The sequence below is a fragment of the Centropristis striata genome, chromosome 18, assembly GCF_030273125.1.
Source record: "Centropristis striata isolate RG_2023a ecotype Rhode Island chromosome 18, C.striata_1.0, whole genome shotgun sequence".
Classification (NCBI taxonomy): Eukaryota; Metazoa; Chordata; class Actinopteri; order Perciformes; family Serranidae; genus Centropristis; species Centropristis striata.
In genome coordinates, this window is record NC_081534.1 from 13,021,749 (window position 1) to 13,042,777 (window position 21,029).

Here is a 21,029-nt window from a genome sequence, read left to right on the forward strand (position 1 = left end):
AAGACTAATGAAAAACCCTTTAGTGATCACTAATCACCTCTCATACACACACACACACACACACACACACACACACACACGAAAATACATGTGTATCATGAAAGACTCTTAAGCTTATGAGTCCATACATATGTTAGACACATCTGTAAAATGAAAACACAAGGAAGTAAACTGCAACAAATGATGCACATTTAAAATGCATGCTGTTTATGCAGGCAAGCGTTGTGTATATAGGTATTTCAAGCCTCAGTAGCGGGGTTGTGCTGTCTCTATTGTTCTCCTCACCTCAGACGCTTTACCAGTGAGTCTCCGGCCTGCATTTCAATGAAGAAGAGCAGAAATATCTCCCTCCTCAGCTCCTTGTTTCATTTTTTCCCCGTTTGATTTTCTTTCAGTTTGGCTCATTGTGTAATAAAACTGTTTAGCTTTATTGCGGACCTGTAGTCCATGGTAGATAAAGAAAAGATGGAGGGTAAGAAAAAGATAGAAGAGGGAGTAAAAAAATCCATAATTGACAAACATAAAAGAAAACATTACATTAAGTTGACTGTGAATTATTTAAGATTGCATAATTTTCTCCGTTTTCTATCTCTTGAGTCATAGTGTCTGCCAGGCAGCTCATACATGTGCCCCCAAAATGTCTATATATAATATATATATATATATATATATATGTGTGTGTGTGTGTGTGTGTGTGTGTGTGTGTGGCGTGTGCGTTTGGGTGCAGCGAAGCCCCTCACTAATGGATTTGCCCATGTTGCCTTGAGGCCTGCGGCCGAGGTCTGAGACAGATTATAATTCTCTTAATTTCTTTTTAACTACACCACCATTACAGAAATGGCTCGGTATCGATCAGAGCTGCTCTGTGTGTGCTTTTTGTGTGTGATGCTCCTGTGTGTAGATAAGGACTGTATCTGACTACTGACTGTCACATCGAGCGCATCGTTTGTCCCTGTGTGTATGTTATAGAGTAGAGTATAGAGTTTCTATCACTTGTTGTTACAATGAAGTAGTGTAATTTATTCTTAACTTTTGGCTTAAAAAATGACCCAGAAAAAACTTTGAAGTCGCTCTCTAAGATTACTATTGACACTTCTTGCCACATTTTGAAGCATCAATAGTTTCTTTTGAGGACAAAAATGTCTAAAATCTGCCATAAAATAATGAATAAAATATTGTTTTTGATGTTCACTGAGTTAGGTATTTTACCATCTTAAGTATAGATCACAATGACCAAATATTCAACCATTTTAACGCTTTAATTGCCAGTTTGTTTGCATAATGCCGCTTTTTAAAAAATGAAAAATACACAGAAGTCAAGTTATTTTCTTCATACTAAATGTGTTTTTCACAGACTGGGATATGTCAGTGATAGCAACAACATTGAGTTAGATTTTTTAGATTTAGATTTTTTTTGTGCAGTGAAAACTCACCTTCCTAAAACTATAAACTTTAAAAATGGTATATATTAATTTTATTTTTCACTAGCTTCAGTCCTGATAATAACTGCCAAATATCAGTTCATTTTCAGAATTATAACCTTTTAAATGTCAGTTTGTTTACATAATGCCACTGTTGTTTTAAATGAAAAAACACACCAAAATGGCATTATTTTTTGTATAATATATGCAAGGGAGAAGTTTTTATTCACAGTGTGGGATGTCAATGATGAGCAACAACACAACAACACTCAAGTGCTCCATAATATAGCAGCAACAGCCTGAGTGGAAAGCAGGAAAATAGCATGTATTTGCTCCATAGGATAAACATAAGAAAATGGCATCAATTTGGTAGAAAAAAATGTAAAAACCTAAACATTTTCAGCCAGGGCTTTAGATTGAGAGCTATGGGATCAAAACATCATAAAACTAAAAATGGTTTTAATGGCTATGCAGTGTATTATTATACACACATGATAGGAGAAGGTTGAACTTTGAACTGAAATGTTAAAAGGCCAGATATTTTCATCATGAGGCACAGTTATTTATATTTCTGCTATCATATATACAATGCTGAAAGATGCTCCTTTGCTCCCCAGCAGACACAATAAACTGATAGATGTTCATGTACATCTCAAGCCTTTCTTGTTACTACCAGCTTTACCCCTATAGGCATCGCGTTGTACTTGCACTGCATTCAGTTATCCTGAAGTAATGTCGCATAAACTCCAGACTACCTCAGGTCTTGGTTATTGCTTCATATTCTTAACTGTCATGCTCCAGTCTGTTTTAAAACTGTTTTGGCTGCATGCAGACAGTTTTATCTTTTAGCCCCTTTTCTCATCAGTCTGTGTATGAATAATAAAGTATAATTCAGTATCTGCCAAGGGCCATTATATCTGTGGCTCTGACTCTGTATACAACAACAAGATGGACAATACTGCAGTAGTAGCGTGTGTGTGTTTGTGTGTTTGTGAGTGTGTGTGTGTGTGTGTGTGTGTGTGTGTGTGTGTGTGTCAGTCTGCTGCAAGGTGTTTGTGTTCTTATCTGATCAGATTCAGACCTCAATCAGAAGTCTCATTTTCTCATTTGCTCCAACATTGGTCGTGTGCGTGTGTCTGTGTGTGTCTCCACGCAGAGGACTGTTTATGCTTTTATTGTGGCATCCATGTGTATGTGAAGACATGAGCCGCAGTGTTTTTATCTGTTTATGCAGTCCAATTTTGTCCCTCACACTGTGTGATAATCGCTTTTATCGCACACCGCATTTCTCTCTCATTCTGTGTGTGTGTGTGTGTGTGTGTGTGTGTGTCTACGTGAATGCGAATGTGTCAGGCTGTTTATGCGGTTCAATCTCTGTCCAGTACAGTCATATTCGGGGTGTTTGTAGAGAGATGGAGGACTGATAGCATCTGATTGTAATAACCTGCAGTCCTGATAGCTTCAAAATATAACTTTCACACACACACACACACACACACACACACACACACTAACACACACACACACACACACACACACACACTTGAAGCAATCAGGGTCCAGTCTCTCTACATTAGACTGCATTTGCAATGATGTGTAACAGTCTAAGTCTAGTTAAAGTCATGCACATTACATTCTAAACCTCACAGCTCTCAATCTCCATTCAGATGTGTCGCAGCGTTTTTGTTCACTCGTGGCCCTCTCTCAGCCGCAGTTTCCCCCTCGAGTCACTGTTTATTGTACGGGCAATTCAGGGAACTAATATAAACCTCTGCAAAGGTGCAGACACTCTGCTGCCCTTTTAGTGTACAGCCAGGTCTCCCATTTGTATGTGTGACAGTGTACATGCTGTTTATGCTGTACATCAGTGGAGTTCAGCAGCTGGATTTGCAATTTAGAAGCAAGAGATGTGGAGCTGAATTGAACATTCAGCCACCTCTAACCTGTCACGGGCCATTTCCACAATTCCACTGTGCCATGGTAGTGTTTGTCTGGGATACACACTCAAATTAAACATTTAAGATCTGTTTATCAATGGTGGATGTTCAATTTCTAGGGGGACTGACGTATACTTAGTTAGGCAGATATTTAAGGGTCGTCCACACCAAGAACAAAACCTATAATGGCAATTATAACTAAAACATGTGAGTATCAACACTGATGAATGATAAATGTTCTGTAAAAAGCAGCACTAAGCATAAATATCCTCAATAGCTTACCTAAAAGGGGGAGTCAGAAACTCCACTATCCACCTGAGTGAGAACGATTTTCAAAACTACAGTTTTCTTTATAGTTATTGTTCCTGGTGTGGATGGTCCTTTAGTCACTTATCTCTGTAAATAGATTTCTGCATATGAATGCAGAATATGTAGCCAACTGGACAAGATTTTAGTATCAGAAGTGTTCTGGTTTCTGTATATAGTTCAAGAAGCAGCCCTTCCATCATGGGGGGTCAAAAGGTACAGATGACACAGGCCTAAGGGGGAGCCCATGCAGAGATCAATGGTGCTGGAGTGGGTGTAGGGGAGGGGTCTATTTTGGCAAATTTTGTCCACATGTCTACAATTCCTGGAATGGCAGATCTGCCAAGTCGTATTGACCAATCTTATTTGAGCAGGGCTTGGTTGAATGCAGATAAACGGTCCATGTTGAGAGCAAATTGGGCGGAATGTATTGGCTGAAATGCTAGGAACCAATGGGCGATCCACTTACAAGGATTTAGCCTTGTATTTGCTTTTTAAAAATGTATTTGTGTTCATATACAAATATTTTCTATAGAGATTAGCCAAAATGTCGGTGGGACCTAAAACACCTACAACAAGTATTGAAGGAGATGCTAATCTGACTGTAAACAATGACCTAAATGGAAGAAGAAGACTTGGTCTGGAAATCGGTTATCTGGGTGTCCACTGGCTATATCGAAACCACAGAAATATTGGCCGTTGCACCCAGAGCCGCGTCTAGAACATAATCCTAGATTTTCAAAACTCTTGCAAGATAAAGGTTGGGCATTGACCTTGAATGTCCAAGATTAGGATAGGACGTCAGAGTCTTGCAAGAGTTTTTAAAAATCAAGAGATGCTGAATCGCCGCCAGACTGGTAGCCCATGGGTTCCAAGATTGCTTAGTCACAAACAAAGTATTTGATCTATTGAAAGTCTGAGCTTCTGTTTGCGCTATAGGAAAGGCCAGAGGAACACTAGTTATTAGTCATACATCGTCTGGCTACCATGGCTAAAAATACACTTTTACAGACATTTTATTTTGTGAAACAGTTTTGCAGTAAATTAAGTGGTTCATCAAACCTTGAGGACGAGAGGTGTCCTGTCACCATGTTTTCATCTTCTGAAGAATTTATGATTGAGCCATCATTCAGAAACCCAAGAGGACAGAACAGACGTAAAATAAATAGCTGTCTAACATCTCCTCTCATATTCTCTCCTCCTCTCCCCTCTACCTCCTCCATCTCCCCTTTTTTACGTTTGCTCTGAAGAGGCAGAGCAAAGCAATAATTACCACTAGTAAGAGTGCTAAGCCGCCACTCTTTGATGTACCAGAGAGTGTGTTGAGCCAGTGTTAATCTCTGTTAGTCTGTGTAGAGGAACCCTGATAAGGCCCGATAGCGCACTCTGTAATGAGGGATTAGGGATTAAGACGGCAGTGGAGAGGTCAGCTCTCCTGTGGTCACACTGCGGTTGATCCGGGCCAAGTTTTTAGGGGAGCTTTGGGCACTGCTGCACCTGGTCAGGTTGTCTCCATGGCAGGAGTGTGAATATCTGTTGAAAAGTGTTTTATTTTACTCTGAAAATGTGTGAACTGAGGGGGCGTACCTGACCACTCACAGCAGTTTTCAGCAGTGCTGTTCCTTTCCCTTGGGCATACCTTGGGTGATTGAATTGTAGGTAGATCCTATATAACCGAGTGCCTTGGTGTTTGTGGTCATCCAATTTATTTATGGTCGTGATTAAATGACATTGAAAATGGATTTGACTCCCACCGGGCAATCACTCACCTCATTGACAACAAGCATCCCATACATAACAACCAAAGGGTTCTTGTGGTCATAAGGAGCTGATTTGTTGCCCTTAGAAAATGATTAGGTCTAGAGGGCACTATGTGGTATTGTAGTCACTGGTCCCAAGCATTGTTATATAGGTCCCTGCGGTAATACTGTATAGGGTCAATTTACAGTTAATTTAAAGCTAGAGTGTGTGTGTTCGTGCAGTATGTGCTCTGAGCTTGAAGTTTGACTACAAAACACAATTCAGATTTTGCAAATTGATTTGAAAAGTGGTGTTTTGAATGCTAATTGCTGCATGTGTTGTAGTGATTGTGCAGACGTGATCTTGATTTATGTGTTTGCATGCTCAGGCTCACTCTGGAGCAGAAGGAGCTGTGTCGGAGCCGACTGAAACTACTCTCCTACCTGGACCGGCTGGAAACATACGAGGTAACAACAGTCACACACTATTTGTCGAGAACTCCGTATCACCCGTTGGATAGCCTGAAGTCAGATGTTCGAATTTGCCATAGTTAATAAGTAAAGACTTTATTATGGCTGTTGCAACTAACAATTATTTTCATTATGTACTAATCATCTGGTTATTCACTCAATCGATTGTCTTTCTATTAAATGTCAGCAAATATTGATAAGTGCCAGTCACAGTTCTCATAACCGGTACAGCACACTGGAACTCAAAGATAAATAATTAATCATTTGACAAAATTCCTTTGAATTGTCAAGGTTCAAGGTATTTATTTGCAATATGTTGAATAATTACATAAAGTAGTCATTAGCAATAAAAATCTTTGAGTCTCAGGCTTCCTCTAATTGTCCTAATAAATTATATCTAAGAAACAAAAGGAAGAAGATCACACAAGTAAAAACAAAAGAGAATCAGAACATAAAGAAGTGCAAGTTAAAGTAAGGAATAAAATATACCACAATCAAATTAAGGGCTAAGAATTAGACAGTTATTGTGATGAACAGAGTGTTAACCGGTATCTAGAATTTATATGCATAATGAGAAATAATAAATAAAATATACAGAGACTCACTCTGTCAATTGACTGTTCAATTAATCTACTGCTTATTTCAGCTCCAGATAACAATAATGAACCATCAAATTGACAAGTGTAAAAGTCTGCCAGTCCTCTCAACTGGGAAACGAAAGTTTCAGCATTATTTCAGAGATTGCTTAAACACTCGGTCTACACTGCAGCCTGTCAGCAGCAGCTTCAGTCCTCTGTCACTGGATCCGTTCAGCCACAGCTACACTGCAGTTACATGTGTAAAAGGGAGGAAAATAGACCTTAAAGGCACTCTGTCAATTCTTTTCAGAAAGTCCTTGTTAATAATGACACTAGTGGCCATTCAGTAAACTGCAGTCAGCTTCCTGTTGCTCGTGAAGGCGCGAGGGAGTAGCCAGGGTGGAGGCCAAAACAGTGAACTTTTTACCGTTATGTCAATATTGTTGATTAAAATGAACACAATTTGCCTTAATACATATATATTAGTATCATGGTTGACGTTAGCTAGTCAAATCATTTGGCAAGCTCCACAGCTATCCAGTCATATAGCAGGGTTTCCCATCAATTACCTAGAGTCTGGCGGCCCGCAGTCACATTTCAAGCCACTGAAAGTATTTTTGCACGATTCATAATATAACGTTATTTTGCGTTGTGTTGCCTTTGCTCAGCAGGGTGTCTGTCACCCGTCAGTCAGTCAAAACACTGACCCTCACTTCTCCGTCCTCCTCCGAGACATGCGCGCGCATTCACACACTGACACGCGCACTGAATTTACCGAGCTGCCCTCCCCACTTCTCCGCTTCACAACATGATATAGAAACGTGCCTACCTGTCTGTATCAGTCCCGCCCCCACATGATCGCTCCATATGCGTGTGCGGGTGCCGAACTAAATACTATTAACCTGTCTTTCCAGTCAGAGGTCCAAACACACTGCTGCATTATGCCGTTCATTAGCTAGCTATTTTTCCACACTCGCTGGCTACTCCATGTCCTAGTGGAAAGCATGTTGACGGCAATTAAAAATTACACAGTAGGATAACCAAGATTCTAAAATATGCTATCTCCCGACTGAAAAATTTTATGTGAGGAGTTTGCACTCATTTAGCTCTCAAAGTGCACAAGATTGATGCATTTTACTTATAAATGTACAAAATTTTCTCCTGGGAGAGCACCAGACTCTCTTAAAAAATAAAATGTGGGAAGCATTGGATAGTATTACTCTCCTGATAACATAAGCTAGCAAACAAGCCAAGCCTACCCAGCTAGCTGTAACTCAGCTATGCTGCATGGATCTGTCTATTATTGCTTTGTATCGTTAACTGATAATTTGCAAGTGGCAAGCTATCTGAATTACCAGCCAGATCATCCACGCAAGTCTGTCTGAATTAGCTGACGTTATCCACTCAAGACATTATTTTGATACATTAGCTAGCTAACAGTTCATCTGCGTTAGCAAGCAAGCTAATGCTGTTGTTAACTGTTGGTGCTGTAGGGGAGCTGAAGAGAGACAAGGCACATCCTTTGGATTTTCCTAAAAACAACGCCCGACTCCTTTACATTGCAATCAATCCACAGACTGTTAAAGGCTACCGGGAAAGCCGGAGAAGGTGTCAGTTTTTATATTTCAGTGCTAATATGTGGTAATACAAAGTGATTAATGCATGCAAATTAAATGTGAATGATTCAAATGAAAGCATATCCATTCCATCAGACTTACGGAAACATCTCCTGTGTAAACACGGTGTTACACCAGAAGGTTGTCGGTTGTCAGCCCTATGACGGCCCACAACACTTCCCTTCACTCATGTGAAGGATCAACTGGTTGAGAAAGTAAATGATTGGATCAGCTTTTAACCAGTGACAGAAAATAGTGCACCACCTCACCTTGAAAAATACACTGCTACTTTGTCATCATTAAAGCATCCAAAACAAATCATCATAATTATTAATAATGATTGAAACTGCTTCTAATGTTGTGTTGATTGGTCCAGCGTGGAGCCAGCAGGCTCGGTGGAGTCTGAATGAATGTTTTCTGGACTCATTTCTCATTATGAAAAGTGAGCTCAGGAGATTTAGGCTAGCTTCCATCAGAACAAATAGGAAGGAGAGTGTGTTTGAAGAACATTACTGTTAACCACTATTAAAGTATGTAGATCACTAAAATATATATATGTATATTACATGTTTATTTACATGTTTGTGTAAAACACTTTTTTTGTGAAACATTCTTCATTGCCAAGTTGCTTTCCCGTTGGCAAGCTAATGCTTTCTCCTTCATATCCAATCCCTCCAAAGCACAGCGGCTTTTCTCATCTGCCTTTTATTGAGACTCTCTCTTAACCCCACTAATCTCTTTAGAAATATTGAAAAGTTGGAGAAGATATTTATGTGAGACGCATTTCAAGTACGTGAATAGAACAATAGAGGATTTGGTTGCCTGCTGAGAGACAAATTCGACAAAAGAAAATATGGTTTTACTCTAATGCTTAAGGCCTTTAGTATATTATATGCATTAGAGCCGCATAGATAGATACACGCTTAAAGTGGAACTTGGACACTTGTAAGCACTTAACACTGTAGATTCCATGATTTATGATGAATAATGTACACACACACACACACACGGCCTTTTCATCTACAATAAATCACAGACGAACAGACTTTCTCCCATGCAGGAGAGGAGAGATGAGATTTTTACCCTGCTACATATTCAACTCAGACAGAATGACGTCTCTCTCTTTATTCGGACATTGTCATGGTAACTGCAGCACTCGTCAGATTCCTTTTGCCCCAATCCATTTTCTCTGGCTGTCTATGAATATGATATTAGGGTTTTTATCATCCCGACTTGGGCTGGCTCTGTCTGCATACGGCCCATTCAAAGGCTATCCATCAGACACACACACACACACACACACCCTTGCATAGAGGATGCTACACACACAGACACACATAAATCCCTCTTAGCCAAAGGCCAGGACAACAAACGCCTTCTCCTGACATCCGCGTGTGCGCACACTTCTACTCTCATACCTTCCTCACATGGTTTCTACTAAAAGGACAAGACAGCTGTATGCTCGAAAGTTAAATAGCATCTCTGTTGACTTTGTCTCTGTGCATTCATCTGCAGTCACATCCTCTGCTCGCTCTCTTCCCTCTCATCTTTAGTTTGACTTTCTACCCACTCACACTATTTTCTCTGGAAAGATAACCCTCTGCTTCACAAATGTCTTTTTATGAACCACAGTACAGTCGTTTTCCTCAATTCTTCTTCTGCTCTCTCTCTGTCTTTCTTCCTTCCTCTCTCTCTGTCTCTCTCTCTCTCTCTCTTGCTTTACACTCTCCAGGAGATACTTGGCGGTCCTCACGCAGCCGAGCAGAAATATGATGCAGAGTTCTTCAAGAAGTTCCGCAGTCAAAATATCGTTTTGTCAGCAAGAAACTACGCCAGGGTAACATCAGTTTCTGTGTTTTTTTTCCCAAAGCGTCTTGCTAGTTATCTCACTTAATACAGTTGTCCTCGCTCTCTGCATCTCCATTTGGCACTAATGTGATACACACTCATAAAACAAATGCAGTCCTGCAATAAATCCTAACTATAACTTTCATTAAAGGGAGGATTTATTGCAGGACGATTGTGTTAGGCTGTATTAGTTTATTTGAGTGTCTTTGTATTCCTGTAAGAGTTTCAGATCTGTTTATTCTTCATATATTGCATTAGATTTTGCTGATTTGTGCCAAACAATTACATTTCAATTGTCATAAATGTTATGCTTTTTCCACTTTGTGCATTTTAAAAATGATTAAGTTAAATGATTTCCCGTTTTTTTTGGATCATCTCCCACAGGAGAGTAACGTTCAGGCTTTGGACATCCTGTTCACGTACCACGGAGCTGAACTCCTCCAGCATCGGCTAGCTATCCTCCACAACTTCCCAGAAACCACCTCTCCACACGAGTACACTATCCTGCTGCCTGAAGCCTGGTGAGACGCACACAAAGGCACACACGTCATTAAGGTCTCCATTAGTTTAAATGCTACCTATAACTAGAAATCATATTTTTGTCTCGTCAGTTAAGGCTCAAAGCAAATGTAAAGTGGTGCCTTCCTGTCTTTCTGTTACAGAGGGTGCAATTTCAGGGAGATTTTCCAGTTGAATTCAATCCTGTGGGAGTAAAGAAAAAACATGACAAGAAAATGTTTTTTTAAATTGCACCTTGTGTATTTTTACTGACAAGAGGGCGATTTATGTTTGAATTGCAAAGAACCTTTTATTTATTTATCCATTCCAGTGTTCTCATATCATTGTAATTTACATTTCACTTTGGAACCAAAAATATCCTGATTTTGGGTTTCTAGTAGAACATGTTTACAAGCTTTAATGTTAAAAAAATACATTATTTTCAAGGTCTTGTCTCTTTAAGACCCCTTCCTGAAAATAGCCTTGTCTGCACTCTTGGTGTATCTGCACTGTCATTGCAGCTGTAGTGGCATTTATGAATAAAAAAAAGATATGGAAATCTTACTTTGTACAATACTGGGCCATTTAGGATGCCACGTTAGTTCAGATTCAGTCTCACAAAATAACACAAACTAACTAGCATCAGTGGACCAACAACTCCTGTGTTTTGTGATGTATATTGGGTTGTTTTTTCAAGGAATCTGGCAGCTTTGGAGAGAATGATATCTACTTCTGTGGAAGGGGAAAAAAACTATTTTGTACACCTAAAAAAGGATCACCTAAAAAAAATCCCTTCAAGTGTACACTTATTAAAAATATTTTCACCCCTTTACGTTGTTGCCATTCAGCCCTTTTCGAAGGGGAACGGAAGCCGAATCTATGCTTGTTTCAAAGCCACCAGACTCCATTGACAAAAACAACAATTTTACCGAGTGGCTGCTCCAACCTTGTGTTATTGTGTGACTTTCAGATCCAAAACTCACGTGGCATCCACTGCAGTACATTCTGTGCCGTGATTTCCATACTTAGTACAGCTAATGTTGACTCAGCTAGTGCTAATGTTCATAGCTTTCTGTTGTAACCTACGTCACTGCTTTTTGCCAAGGCTGACGATTCCATTAAAAAAACAAAACACTGGTGAATACTTATTTTTTAAAGAAATAAATGCCTGAGTGCAGCTTAAAAGCTGTTTCAGAAAGCTAAGAATTAAAATGGAACATTTAAAAAAAGCCCAACTGAAAAACGTATTTCTTCTTAATTCCCTTATTTTACAACAATTCACTTCTCAAACAAAGAAGCTGCCGTATAACAATATATGCATTACCTCGGGGACGTGTCCCCTCTGTGATGCCTGAACATGAACATTTAAACCTCTCTGGAATGCTCGAGTCGCACGTCTCACTACATTTCAAATTAAAGTCACCTAAATCTGGAATCACACCTCTGTGGGAGCACGCACTTGGAGGTCTTTCTCATTTCTTCTTCTTTGTTCCCAAAGTCACACAGCAGGAATCTTTCTCACATTACCGAAGCGCACACGCGCGCACACACGGAGCCACAGCTTAAGGCCTGACATTTGCAAACACAGCAATGACATAAAAGGAAATAAAACTTAATTGCCACTTCTAAATTTACATGCAAACAAAATTCTAACACTTTAAAATACAATACTAAGTTGCAGCAGTGGTTGCACTTGTCCGCCTGCTTTTGTTGTAGTTTTCATCTTTCAGTTTCTGCTTTGGGATTGGAGGAAAACTGAAGGGGAAGGAGTCGGATATAAGAGTAGGAAAAAGGGGATGATGGAGGAGTGTTTTGGAGGAGAAGCAGTCATTCCTCACCCCTTTATGGTTCACTAATAGAGGTGACAGACTGGATTTACTGATGAGTGCAGCCGGCCATCCATTTTGCCTTTTTGTTTCCTCTAACTCGCTTTTACTTCTTTCTCTCACCTTTTCCCCTTCTTCCATTTTCAACTTTTCCTATATTCTCTGTGGCAGTATTTATTTTATTCATACACCGCATATACATTTGTATAAAAGAAACACATGGCCTGAGTCCCCTGCAGCTACACACTATATAAATGTATAGAAATTATTGTTCTTCTAGCTTCCAGCCATACACACACGCCACCACCACTGCTCCCTTTTATTAGCCATGTCTGAGTTTGTATGGAGGTCAGGTGGCTGTGGCTCTGCAGTGAGCATCCATCATGGCTCTGCCGCTGTGGGGCAGTTTCCTATTTTCCCCAGCCTGTGAGCACCAACTGCTCCTCCCAACAGCGCGTCGCTCCTCCACTGCAGCAGACGGAGTCAGCTCACGCCATCTGTTTGGAGCTCCGTCGCTATATACTAAAGTCTTGCTTCACTGAAAGGGGAAAATATCCTCCTGTAATATTGATCAAGACTGCAAGGGAGGGGGGATGCCTGGAAGAATGTAGAATAGGGATATTTAGTTGGAAACTTTGCCCCTAGCTTGAAGGGTTGGCTGGTGGAAATAAAAATAAACTAAAAACACCAGCTTTAAGTTTGCTTTGCATCTTCATTTTCCTCCCGACCCGCTTCCCTGCCTCTCTCAGGCTGACGTGAAGTAGATTAGGGGGAGCAGGCGCAGAATAATTCATTCCTCCCATCGATATCCGAGCTCTCACACCAATATTTACTCTCCACCCTCTAACCTGGCTGTCTTTAATGAGGAAAGAGGACCGGGAGTTGGGGAATGACAGAAAAAAACAGAAAGAGGCTCACTTTCTGTGGGCTTTTTAGGGAAAGAACTGAGACTTCTCGATCTCTGTCATCTCGGCGGTAAAACTCCAATCTGAATGGATGAACTTGTGCCGGAGTGTTGGTAAAAATCTTCCTACTTTTTGTGCGTCGACATAAATCACATCTGCTGCTCGGACACATCTTATGTATTTTGTGATTGGATAGAATTTATGGCCGTGTTTAAAAAACTGCCGCAGCGTGTGTGCACTCGGCCTTTAACTGCACCAAAGCTATAGATGATTTGTAGCCCGTGCTATCTCCTTGAGTTTTACAACCACAGTACATATTTTTCTGTCCACAGACAAATAGATAACAAGAAAAAATGCATTAATCCTAGAATAAGATATAAAACAACTTCTGTTCACCCCAACGTCTCAGCATGAGTGCATGCATTCATATACTTCTGTTCCTGTGTGTCTGTGTGTCTAAGTCTTGTCAACGCTGACATGGGAGGTTACAGAGTCATTCTTCACTTTGGTTTCTTTTCTTGTGTGTTCCCTATTTATCTTTCTCAGACCTGTCACACTCAAGGAGACCAGGAAGAAGTAAAGCTTAGTACCAACATGGCGTTTCGAAAATACAAGTCCTGGCTATTTACTACAGAGGCACAACTCTTTTCCAAAGTTCTTTGAATTGTTTATGGCTGTGCTTTTTTTTTTTTTTTTCCTTATTATGCTCAGCTGTTTCCATTTCCAATATGTTGCCGCCTGTAGTTTATGACCATGTTTAGTTTGAGACATTAAATGGCTTTGCTGATTTATCAGGTGCCACTGTAGGCTGATGGGGGGGTTTATTTTTTCACTCCCGGCTAGTCATCGATCATTGTTCTGGTATTTGTTCTAAAGCATGTTTTTCCCATAGACATCGTGATGTCACCCACTGGGTTGTGAACTACAGCTTTGGAGCCTTTAGATTGGCATTTTTTGCTGTTACAATCTTGTTTTTTTGGCAGCCAAAAGTGACCATATTTGGACAAGAGGGTAGAGCTTGGAAGGTTTTGGGGCTTAACAGCTTTAAAACAAAACATACTGACTGGAAAAAATAAACAGCCGAACCCTAAAGGTGTCTTTTTGTACAATTGAATCCTTAAAACAAGTTGTTTAGGTGACCTTAATGTTACAATTTACCTCCATGAAGTGAAAACACACTGGCCCTCATTTATCAAGCGAGCGTAGAAACGAGCGCAGATCTGAGTGTATATTTCGTCTTACGACAGGGTCCACGTGTGATTTATCAAACGATCGTATCTCGCCAATCACAGCGTGAGAATGATCGGCTGTTGACAAATGTGGCGGCTCGAAACAAGCGTCATTTAAATACCACGCCCTAATATATACCCGATTCAGAAGACCGAAGGGCGCAATGCGGCCAAAAGGAGGATTTTTTCACCCTCTAAAGTCAGCTTTATTAGCAAAGTGCACCGTTACAATTAACAATAGGGGCAATATAGACATAGGCCTATTACAGAAATACGCAGCGACGGAGGTTTATGAAATAAAAGTACTTATAGTTAGTAACTCAAACAAGTCCAGTGAATATTTTACATTTGGAGCACGGACTTAGAAGTTTTCAGCAACAATGTTTTAAAGTAAGTTTTAATTCTAAAAGAAGAGGAATTTCTCAGTCAGAAAGTGAAACGCTGACGTCCAACAGCAGCAACACAACAAACTTTTGTTTGGCAGCATAAAAAGTGAAAAAGAAGGAAATCAGTGGTGCTGTCAGCAGAGTAGCGGACCATTAAACTCCCGGCGAGGTTTGAGTAATTACATGGTGATATATAAAGCCTAATAATGTATGTAATATCCGAATATTGCTATTATTATGATGGAGAGATATTATTCACCTCTTTACATTTACTAATAATGATGTCCTAGTCAGAGGAGCGTGTGACGGCGCTGATTGGAAATGTTTCTATTCGGGCAGCCCCGCTGGTAAAAGAGACGCTGACGCTCCGGTGTCGGAGCTGGATAACAGTAAACAGCAGAAGACAACAACATTTAATGTCCTCGGCTGGTATTCTGCTTAAAGAATTTCACGATCGCAGGGTTTATTTATTTTTGGATTATGTTTTAATGATAAATTATGTAGTCTAAACATGTTTTGCTTTGTCACTATTAAAAATCAAAACACCACAGAGTTTTATCAGCTCCAGGCATCGATACTATAGTCTAAGATCAATTCTCCGACTCAGACGTGTCGACTTCACGCTGACTCATATTTGCGTACAGGAGCTGAGAGCAGACGTGAGATCTGATCGTACCGTCCGCTCACGTCCAAATTGATAAATGCCGAGGCTTGCGTAGAAATCATCTTACGCCCACTTTACGCACACTTTCTGACGTACGCTCGTTTGATAAATGAGGGCCACTGTGAAAGGTGAAAGATGAAATAATGGCCAACAACGAAAAACATGTTCAAAGCTTTTTAAATATACTGGTGCTGTGTATATGCATTACTACGACTTCTCAATCACAAAGTAGGCATTTTCTTCAAACGTACCCTGCTTTATCATCTATTTTACTCTACATGGGACCATAATTTACAAAGTGAAAATCATGATGGATTGAAGAAGACTTGACATTAGGGATTGAGACCATAAAGTCGTTAGGAAAATATTGACTGGGGTAATAAATCAAGTGAGAAGTAGGTTTGTTTTCTCTTAGACAATCTGACTTCTTTTTCCAACCAGTGGAGTCGCCCCTTGCTGGCCATTAGAAAAAATGCAGGTTTAAGGGACTTCTGCATTGGCTTCATTTCTCTCTCCGACTGCTGCTTAAACTGACTCTTCTTCCTCTAATTTAGTATCTCTCCTCTTCTATGTCTTATTCTGCCTTTTGCCTTTTTCTGTCTTTTTTACTCATTTCTCTCTTTCTACTCTTTCAGCATGGATGACGAAGGCGAGTTGGTGCTGATTCCATGGGACGAGCGGAGACACAGAGAGATGGACTGGTGCGAGGCAGAGGAGTGCAGGTAAACAGTCGACATCAACTCTGACGTAAATGTCATCACTTTGTACATTAAGCGTTATAATAAACCAATTCTTAAATCTACTGATAGCATCGTAAAATCTCTTCATACCCATGATGACAAAGCCTCTTGCAGCGTAGAATTGTTAAAATCCATGCTCCATACAGGCCAGATGCTTGTGCTGGCATCATTATGGGAAACAAAACATGACATCCTATTATCTAAATGTGAAACAGAACCATAACAAACTAATACCAAATCTTGTTCCACAGCCAATTTGTGCCATTTGCTTGCTTCAGTCGGGAGGCCAGCTTCATTTACAATTTCATTTAGCAAGCTCTTTTTTTATTGCTCTTTGGTGTAGAGTCATATTATCACTTGGCTATTGTGGTACACTTGGCCGGGGATTGCAGGGTAAAATTTTGATACTGTGATTGTGTGATGGCAGCAATGTTTAGTACTGTGTTTATGACACCCACGCTTCCCTTTTTTGCCATGTTTTATCCTCATTCTGCGTATTTTCCTTTCTTCTGTTTATGTTTCCTCTCTTCTCCCTTCTCGCTCTTACCCTGTATCCTCCTCCTGAAAGGGTGAGGGTGGTGATATTCAATTTTTTTTATTATTCTCAGCAAATCCCATGAGAAGACACTGTAGTAGTCTGCCTCTCAATACTCTCCGCCTTCCCTATCCTGTTAGTGGCTCTCAACCTCAAGCCCATTGGCTGCTACTCAACACAGAAGTCTTTTATAACGGATCATGAATACATTAGTTTCATTTTTAAATGCAAAATGTATTTACAGCAGCAGGACAGTCCACGTGGGAGCGACTCAAAATAAACTACAGTGCCCATGAACATCATGGTAATGAAGACACATGTTGCCCACTTCAGCAGTGAGGCTCATTGATGTGCTTTTAATAGATTTGGTACAAAAATAGAGCTCTATGGCATAAAGGAATTATAAATATCAGACTTTGGCTACATTGACAATACCTCTTAGTAGGATATGTTCATTACATTCATAGGTTTTATTCATGATAAGGAAAAATTCCCCAGATTTGACCTTTACTTTCCATTGTCTCCTGTTAGTACCATTTCTACTTCACTAGAAATAGATAGATGAAATATACACTCACAATGCATCTATCCAAAGACTGTATAAGAGAAATGGATGTAGTCACTGTGACATCAACCACTGGTTTGCTTGTGACCCCTTTGAAGTGTAAAATTTGGCATTTTGGTGGCTGTCATCTGGCTTTTTTAGAGCCAGAAGAGAATATTTGATCAAGAAGGTGGAGCTGGGGGGAAAGAGGCTAAGTTACCAGCTATGGTTAGCATTAGATAGTAAGCTAACTGTGATATTCAACAGGATGCTAATTTTGGCAAGCAAAAACTAAAAAAAAAAAAGGATTTGCCAGATAAAAAAGGAACAGTCTACTTCTTAGTGTGTCCTTTAGTAAAAGACTGTGAAAGGTTCAAAGTTCTAAACAATGAAAACATGGAAAAAACCCAAAAAGAGTTCACGGCTATTTAAATGTACACAGTGCCCCATGGTAGCAACTTGTCAAGTAAAGAATTTGACTTCTTTTTTTTCTTCCTGCTGGCTATTAGAAAGAATGCATGCTAAAGGCCCTATGTTTTGCCTTTAATTTTTTAGACTATGAGGTCCCCCCTACATCTAATTCACTTTCCCTCCCTGTCTTCTTCAGAGCAATGCTGGACCAGAACTTGTTTGATGACGACAGCTTCCTGTACGAGGGGGCTCCAGATCTGCTGAGGTTCCGCACAGCTACACCCCCCATCGAGCTGCTGACCGACTGGTACCAAAGCAGAGCTCAGGACATCGACTCCTGCTCCAGACAGGTACGAACACTTGATGGCATGCAGGTTCCCACTTGTTAAAAAAATGAGACAAGGCTGACTTGCAGCTTGCAGTTTGCATGTCTGTGACTTCCTCCCACAGTCCAAAGAAAGCTTAGGTTTAATTGGTGACTCTAAATTGGAGTGAATGAGAGCGTGAATGTTTGTCTGTCTCTATGTGGTAGCCCTGTGATTGTCTGGAGACCTGTCCAGGTGTACCCCGCCTCTCGCCCAATGTCAGCTGAGATCAGCTCCTTAAACATTTAAGGAGAATGAATGAATGAATTTACATGGCCACAAAGACGCTTTACCAAAGTAGGGTGTTGGGTTTAATCAGACTCCATTTTTCATAGAAGGATTTTTCACCCTGCCATCGTTTTATTTGTCCCTTATTCATGATCAAAATCAGCTCCAACTTGCAGAAGGTTCTCCATTGGGTCGAAACATTTTTCACAGTCTGCCAAGGTTCATTTTCAGGTTCCTTCTTGATTGCACTTTACAGCAAAAAGGGAGCAGTAAGGAATGAATGGACAACTGGCAATTGTGAAGTTAATTGGTGGTGCACGCTCTTTTAGATGATTGAGGCAGAAACATGTGCCAAGCTTGGATTCAGTCTGCAGAAGACATGTTGCCAACCTCCATCAGTCAAGGTCACTTTGATCCTATCTGTGGCAGTCATTATCATATTTGCCATATGGACTTCTAATGAAGAGTAACCAAAGCTTCTGTCATCTGTGTTCTGTTGCTGTAACTGAAAAATAGGACTTGATAGGACTTGTTTAGTGGAGTAATGGGATGTAACCGCTGGAGCTGCCCACTCTCTCCACCCACACTATCCACATGGCAGCTCCATCCCCTCTTTACCTCCTTCACAGTGATGGATCAAGGTTGTCACGGCGCTCTCTTTGTCTTTGTGAAAGGACTAACTAGGGTGCAGTCATATCTTTCCCCCTCATTTCTCCATTTCATCCCTCTCACTGGGTCTAAGGAGGGTGGAGGAGAAGGGATTTGGGGGTCCATTGCTCATTTTTGAAGACAACTGGGAAATCGTGCCTTTCATCATCCACCCATAGAGACAGACAGAGAGACTGAATGTAAAAGGAAGTCTTTGTTAATCTCGAGGAATCACACCAGCTCTCTCTTTCATTCTCTCCCCTAATTTGACCTCATCTCCTTTTGCTCTCTCACACATTGCTCCAGGAGTCTCTTGGGAACGTCCCAAACTCTCACGTCTCTTGTCTCTTTTTCACACACTTTCTCACACTCACATAGACACAACAGAGTGAGACATTTCAACAGCTCTACTGAGCTTTTCTCCCTCCTTCCTGCCCTCCTTCCTTTTTCATCTCATTTGTTCTCTCTTGTTTGCGCCCTCCTCCCATCCCTCATCTGGCCGTGTTTATGCTTGGGAGAGCGTTTTAATGGAGGAAAATGGGGTTTGATTAAAAGGAGCCACATCAGAGGAAGCTGGGAGTGTTTTAAACCAGTCACAGAGCCGCAGGAAGTGGGGCGCTGAATGGGAAGATTGACAAGATGACTCAAAGGGAGATGGGGATTGGTTAGAAGAAGCAAGAATGCAACCAAAAGAAAGAAAAAAAGAGATAAATGCTGGGCCAATGCAACATCCCTATTTAGGCTAGAGTGTATTACAAACACAGAAAAAGGGGGGGACAGGACGAACAGATGTTGAGGTAAAAAGGGAAAGCAATCTCATGGAAAGAGCTGTCTCTGGGGACGAAAATCACTGGTTATAAGGGTGTAAAAGGGTAGAAATAAAGGTTATTAAAGACAAGTGTTGTTTGGAACACTGTTGGCAACAAAATGACACAAAATGAGAGGGTGGCTTTGGAAAGCAGACAGAAAAGGGGAGACAGGTATACAGTCAAGGCAAAAGGGCCAGACTTGGAGTTCAAATAGAGGCCAGTTATAGTTACAGAGTCCTTGCAAGAGGTGGGAAGAGCGAGAGGAGGAGGAAAAAAAAAAGCGAGCAGAGCTGAGGAGAAAATGTGAAAATGATGTTTGAAAGAAAGGGCCGATATAGGACAGCGGGGAGAGACAAAGGAGGATCAAATTGAGTCGGAAAATGAAACAGAAGAGTGGGTGAAATGTGTCGGGGTGGCGAGACGGAGATGGTGCAGAGAGTGTGAGACAGAGGGCACTGGTTGTGTTACACGGCTTGGAGAATGGTGAGGGGAGGGGGCATGGAGATGAGGGTGTAATTAAAAAGTGTGAGATTTTAACATCTGAATTGTCTGTGGTTAGCTGGGGAATGTATCTCTGGAGAGCAGGGGAAGAGAGTAGGAGGGAGGGGCGCAGGGAACGGGGAGGATCTTTACTCACAGTTAGATCAATAGACTTCTCTCTCTTGTTGTATCTAATTGCTCAGGCTCTGACTCAAGGTGATTTGGGTTTTCTCTCGTTCCGCGCGTGTGCAGTGTTTCACAAATGAAGGCGTGCAATTATTTATTCAGCAAGAAATGTGTTGAGATCAGCTGAAGATGACAAGGTTGCAGACCCCGCATGCGTGTGTGCGTGCGCTCGTGCACAATCAAGATGCTGCGCTAACCGCTGTGCCAAAGGGCTCTCCTTCTCTAAAAGGTGGAGAGAAAGCAATCATCACTACAGGACCCAGCGGCATCTGCTATTGATTTGCTAGCATCCACAGGTGGCTGAGCATCGATTGCCTGGGCGCGCTGCCAGCGTATAGGTGGTCGGATATCGACTGGTTGCTCTTCTGGATGGAATTCTATCGATCCGAGTAGCAGGAAGCCCAAATCTTCCCTGTTTTATTGTCCAAAGACTAATGATTGGATATTAGCAATGACTGACTGGTGTTATTTAGTTTCGGATTAGTTGGATATTGTTGTTTTTGTTCACGTCCCAGTTCAGTGACCTCAGCAGCAGTTTTTCAATGACATGGCACCCTGCTCTAAACAGTATTCACCTGCTGCACAGCTGAGTTAACTGCATTTTAACAAGGCGGAAAGATACATGAAACAAGATACAAGTACATGTGCATAGAAATACA

General features: G+C 40.9%; 1 protein-coding gene across 1 annotated transcript in view; it reads left to right on the forward strand.

Moving 5' to 3' along the window:
• Positions 1-21,029, forward strand: part of nbas (NBAS subunit of NRZ tethering complex) — a 216,237-nt gene that overhangs the window by 37,682 nt on the left and 157,526 nt on the right. Inside the window, exons 19-23 of the mRNA XM_059355813.1 lie at positions 5,793-5,871; positions 9,801-9,905; positions 10,301-10,437; positions 16,060-16,146; positions 17,851-18,004. Of these exons, the coding sequence (XP_059211796.1) occupies positions 5,793-5,871; positions 9,801-9,905; positions 10,301-10,437; positions 16,060-16,146; positions 17,851-18,004 (562 nt within the window). The remainder of the gene's footprint in view (positions 1-5,792; positions 5,872-9,800; positions 9,906-10,300; positions 10,438-16,059; positions 16,147-17,850; positions 18,005-21,029) is intronic.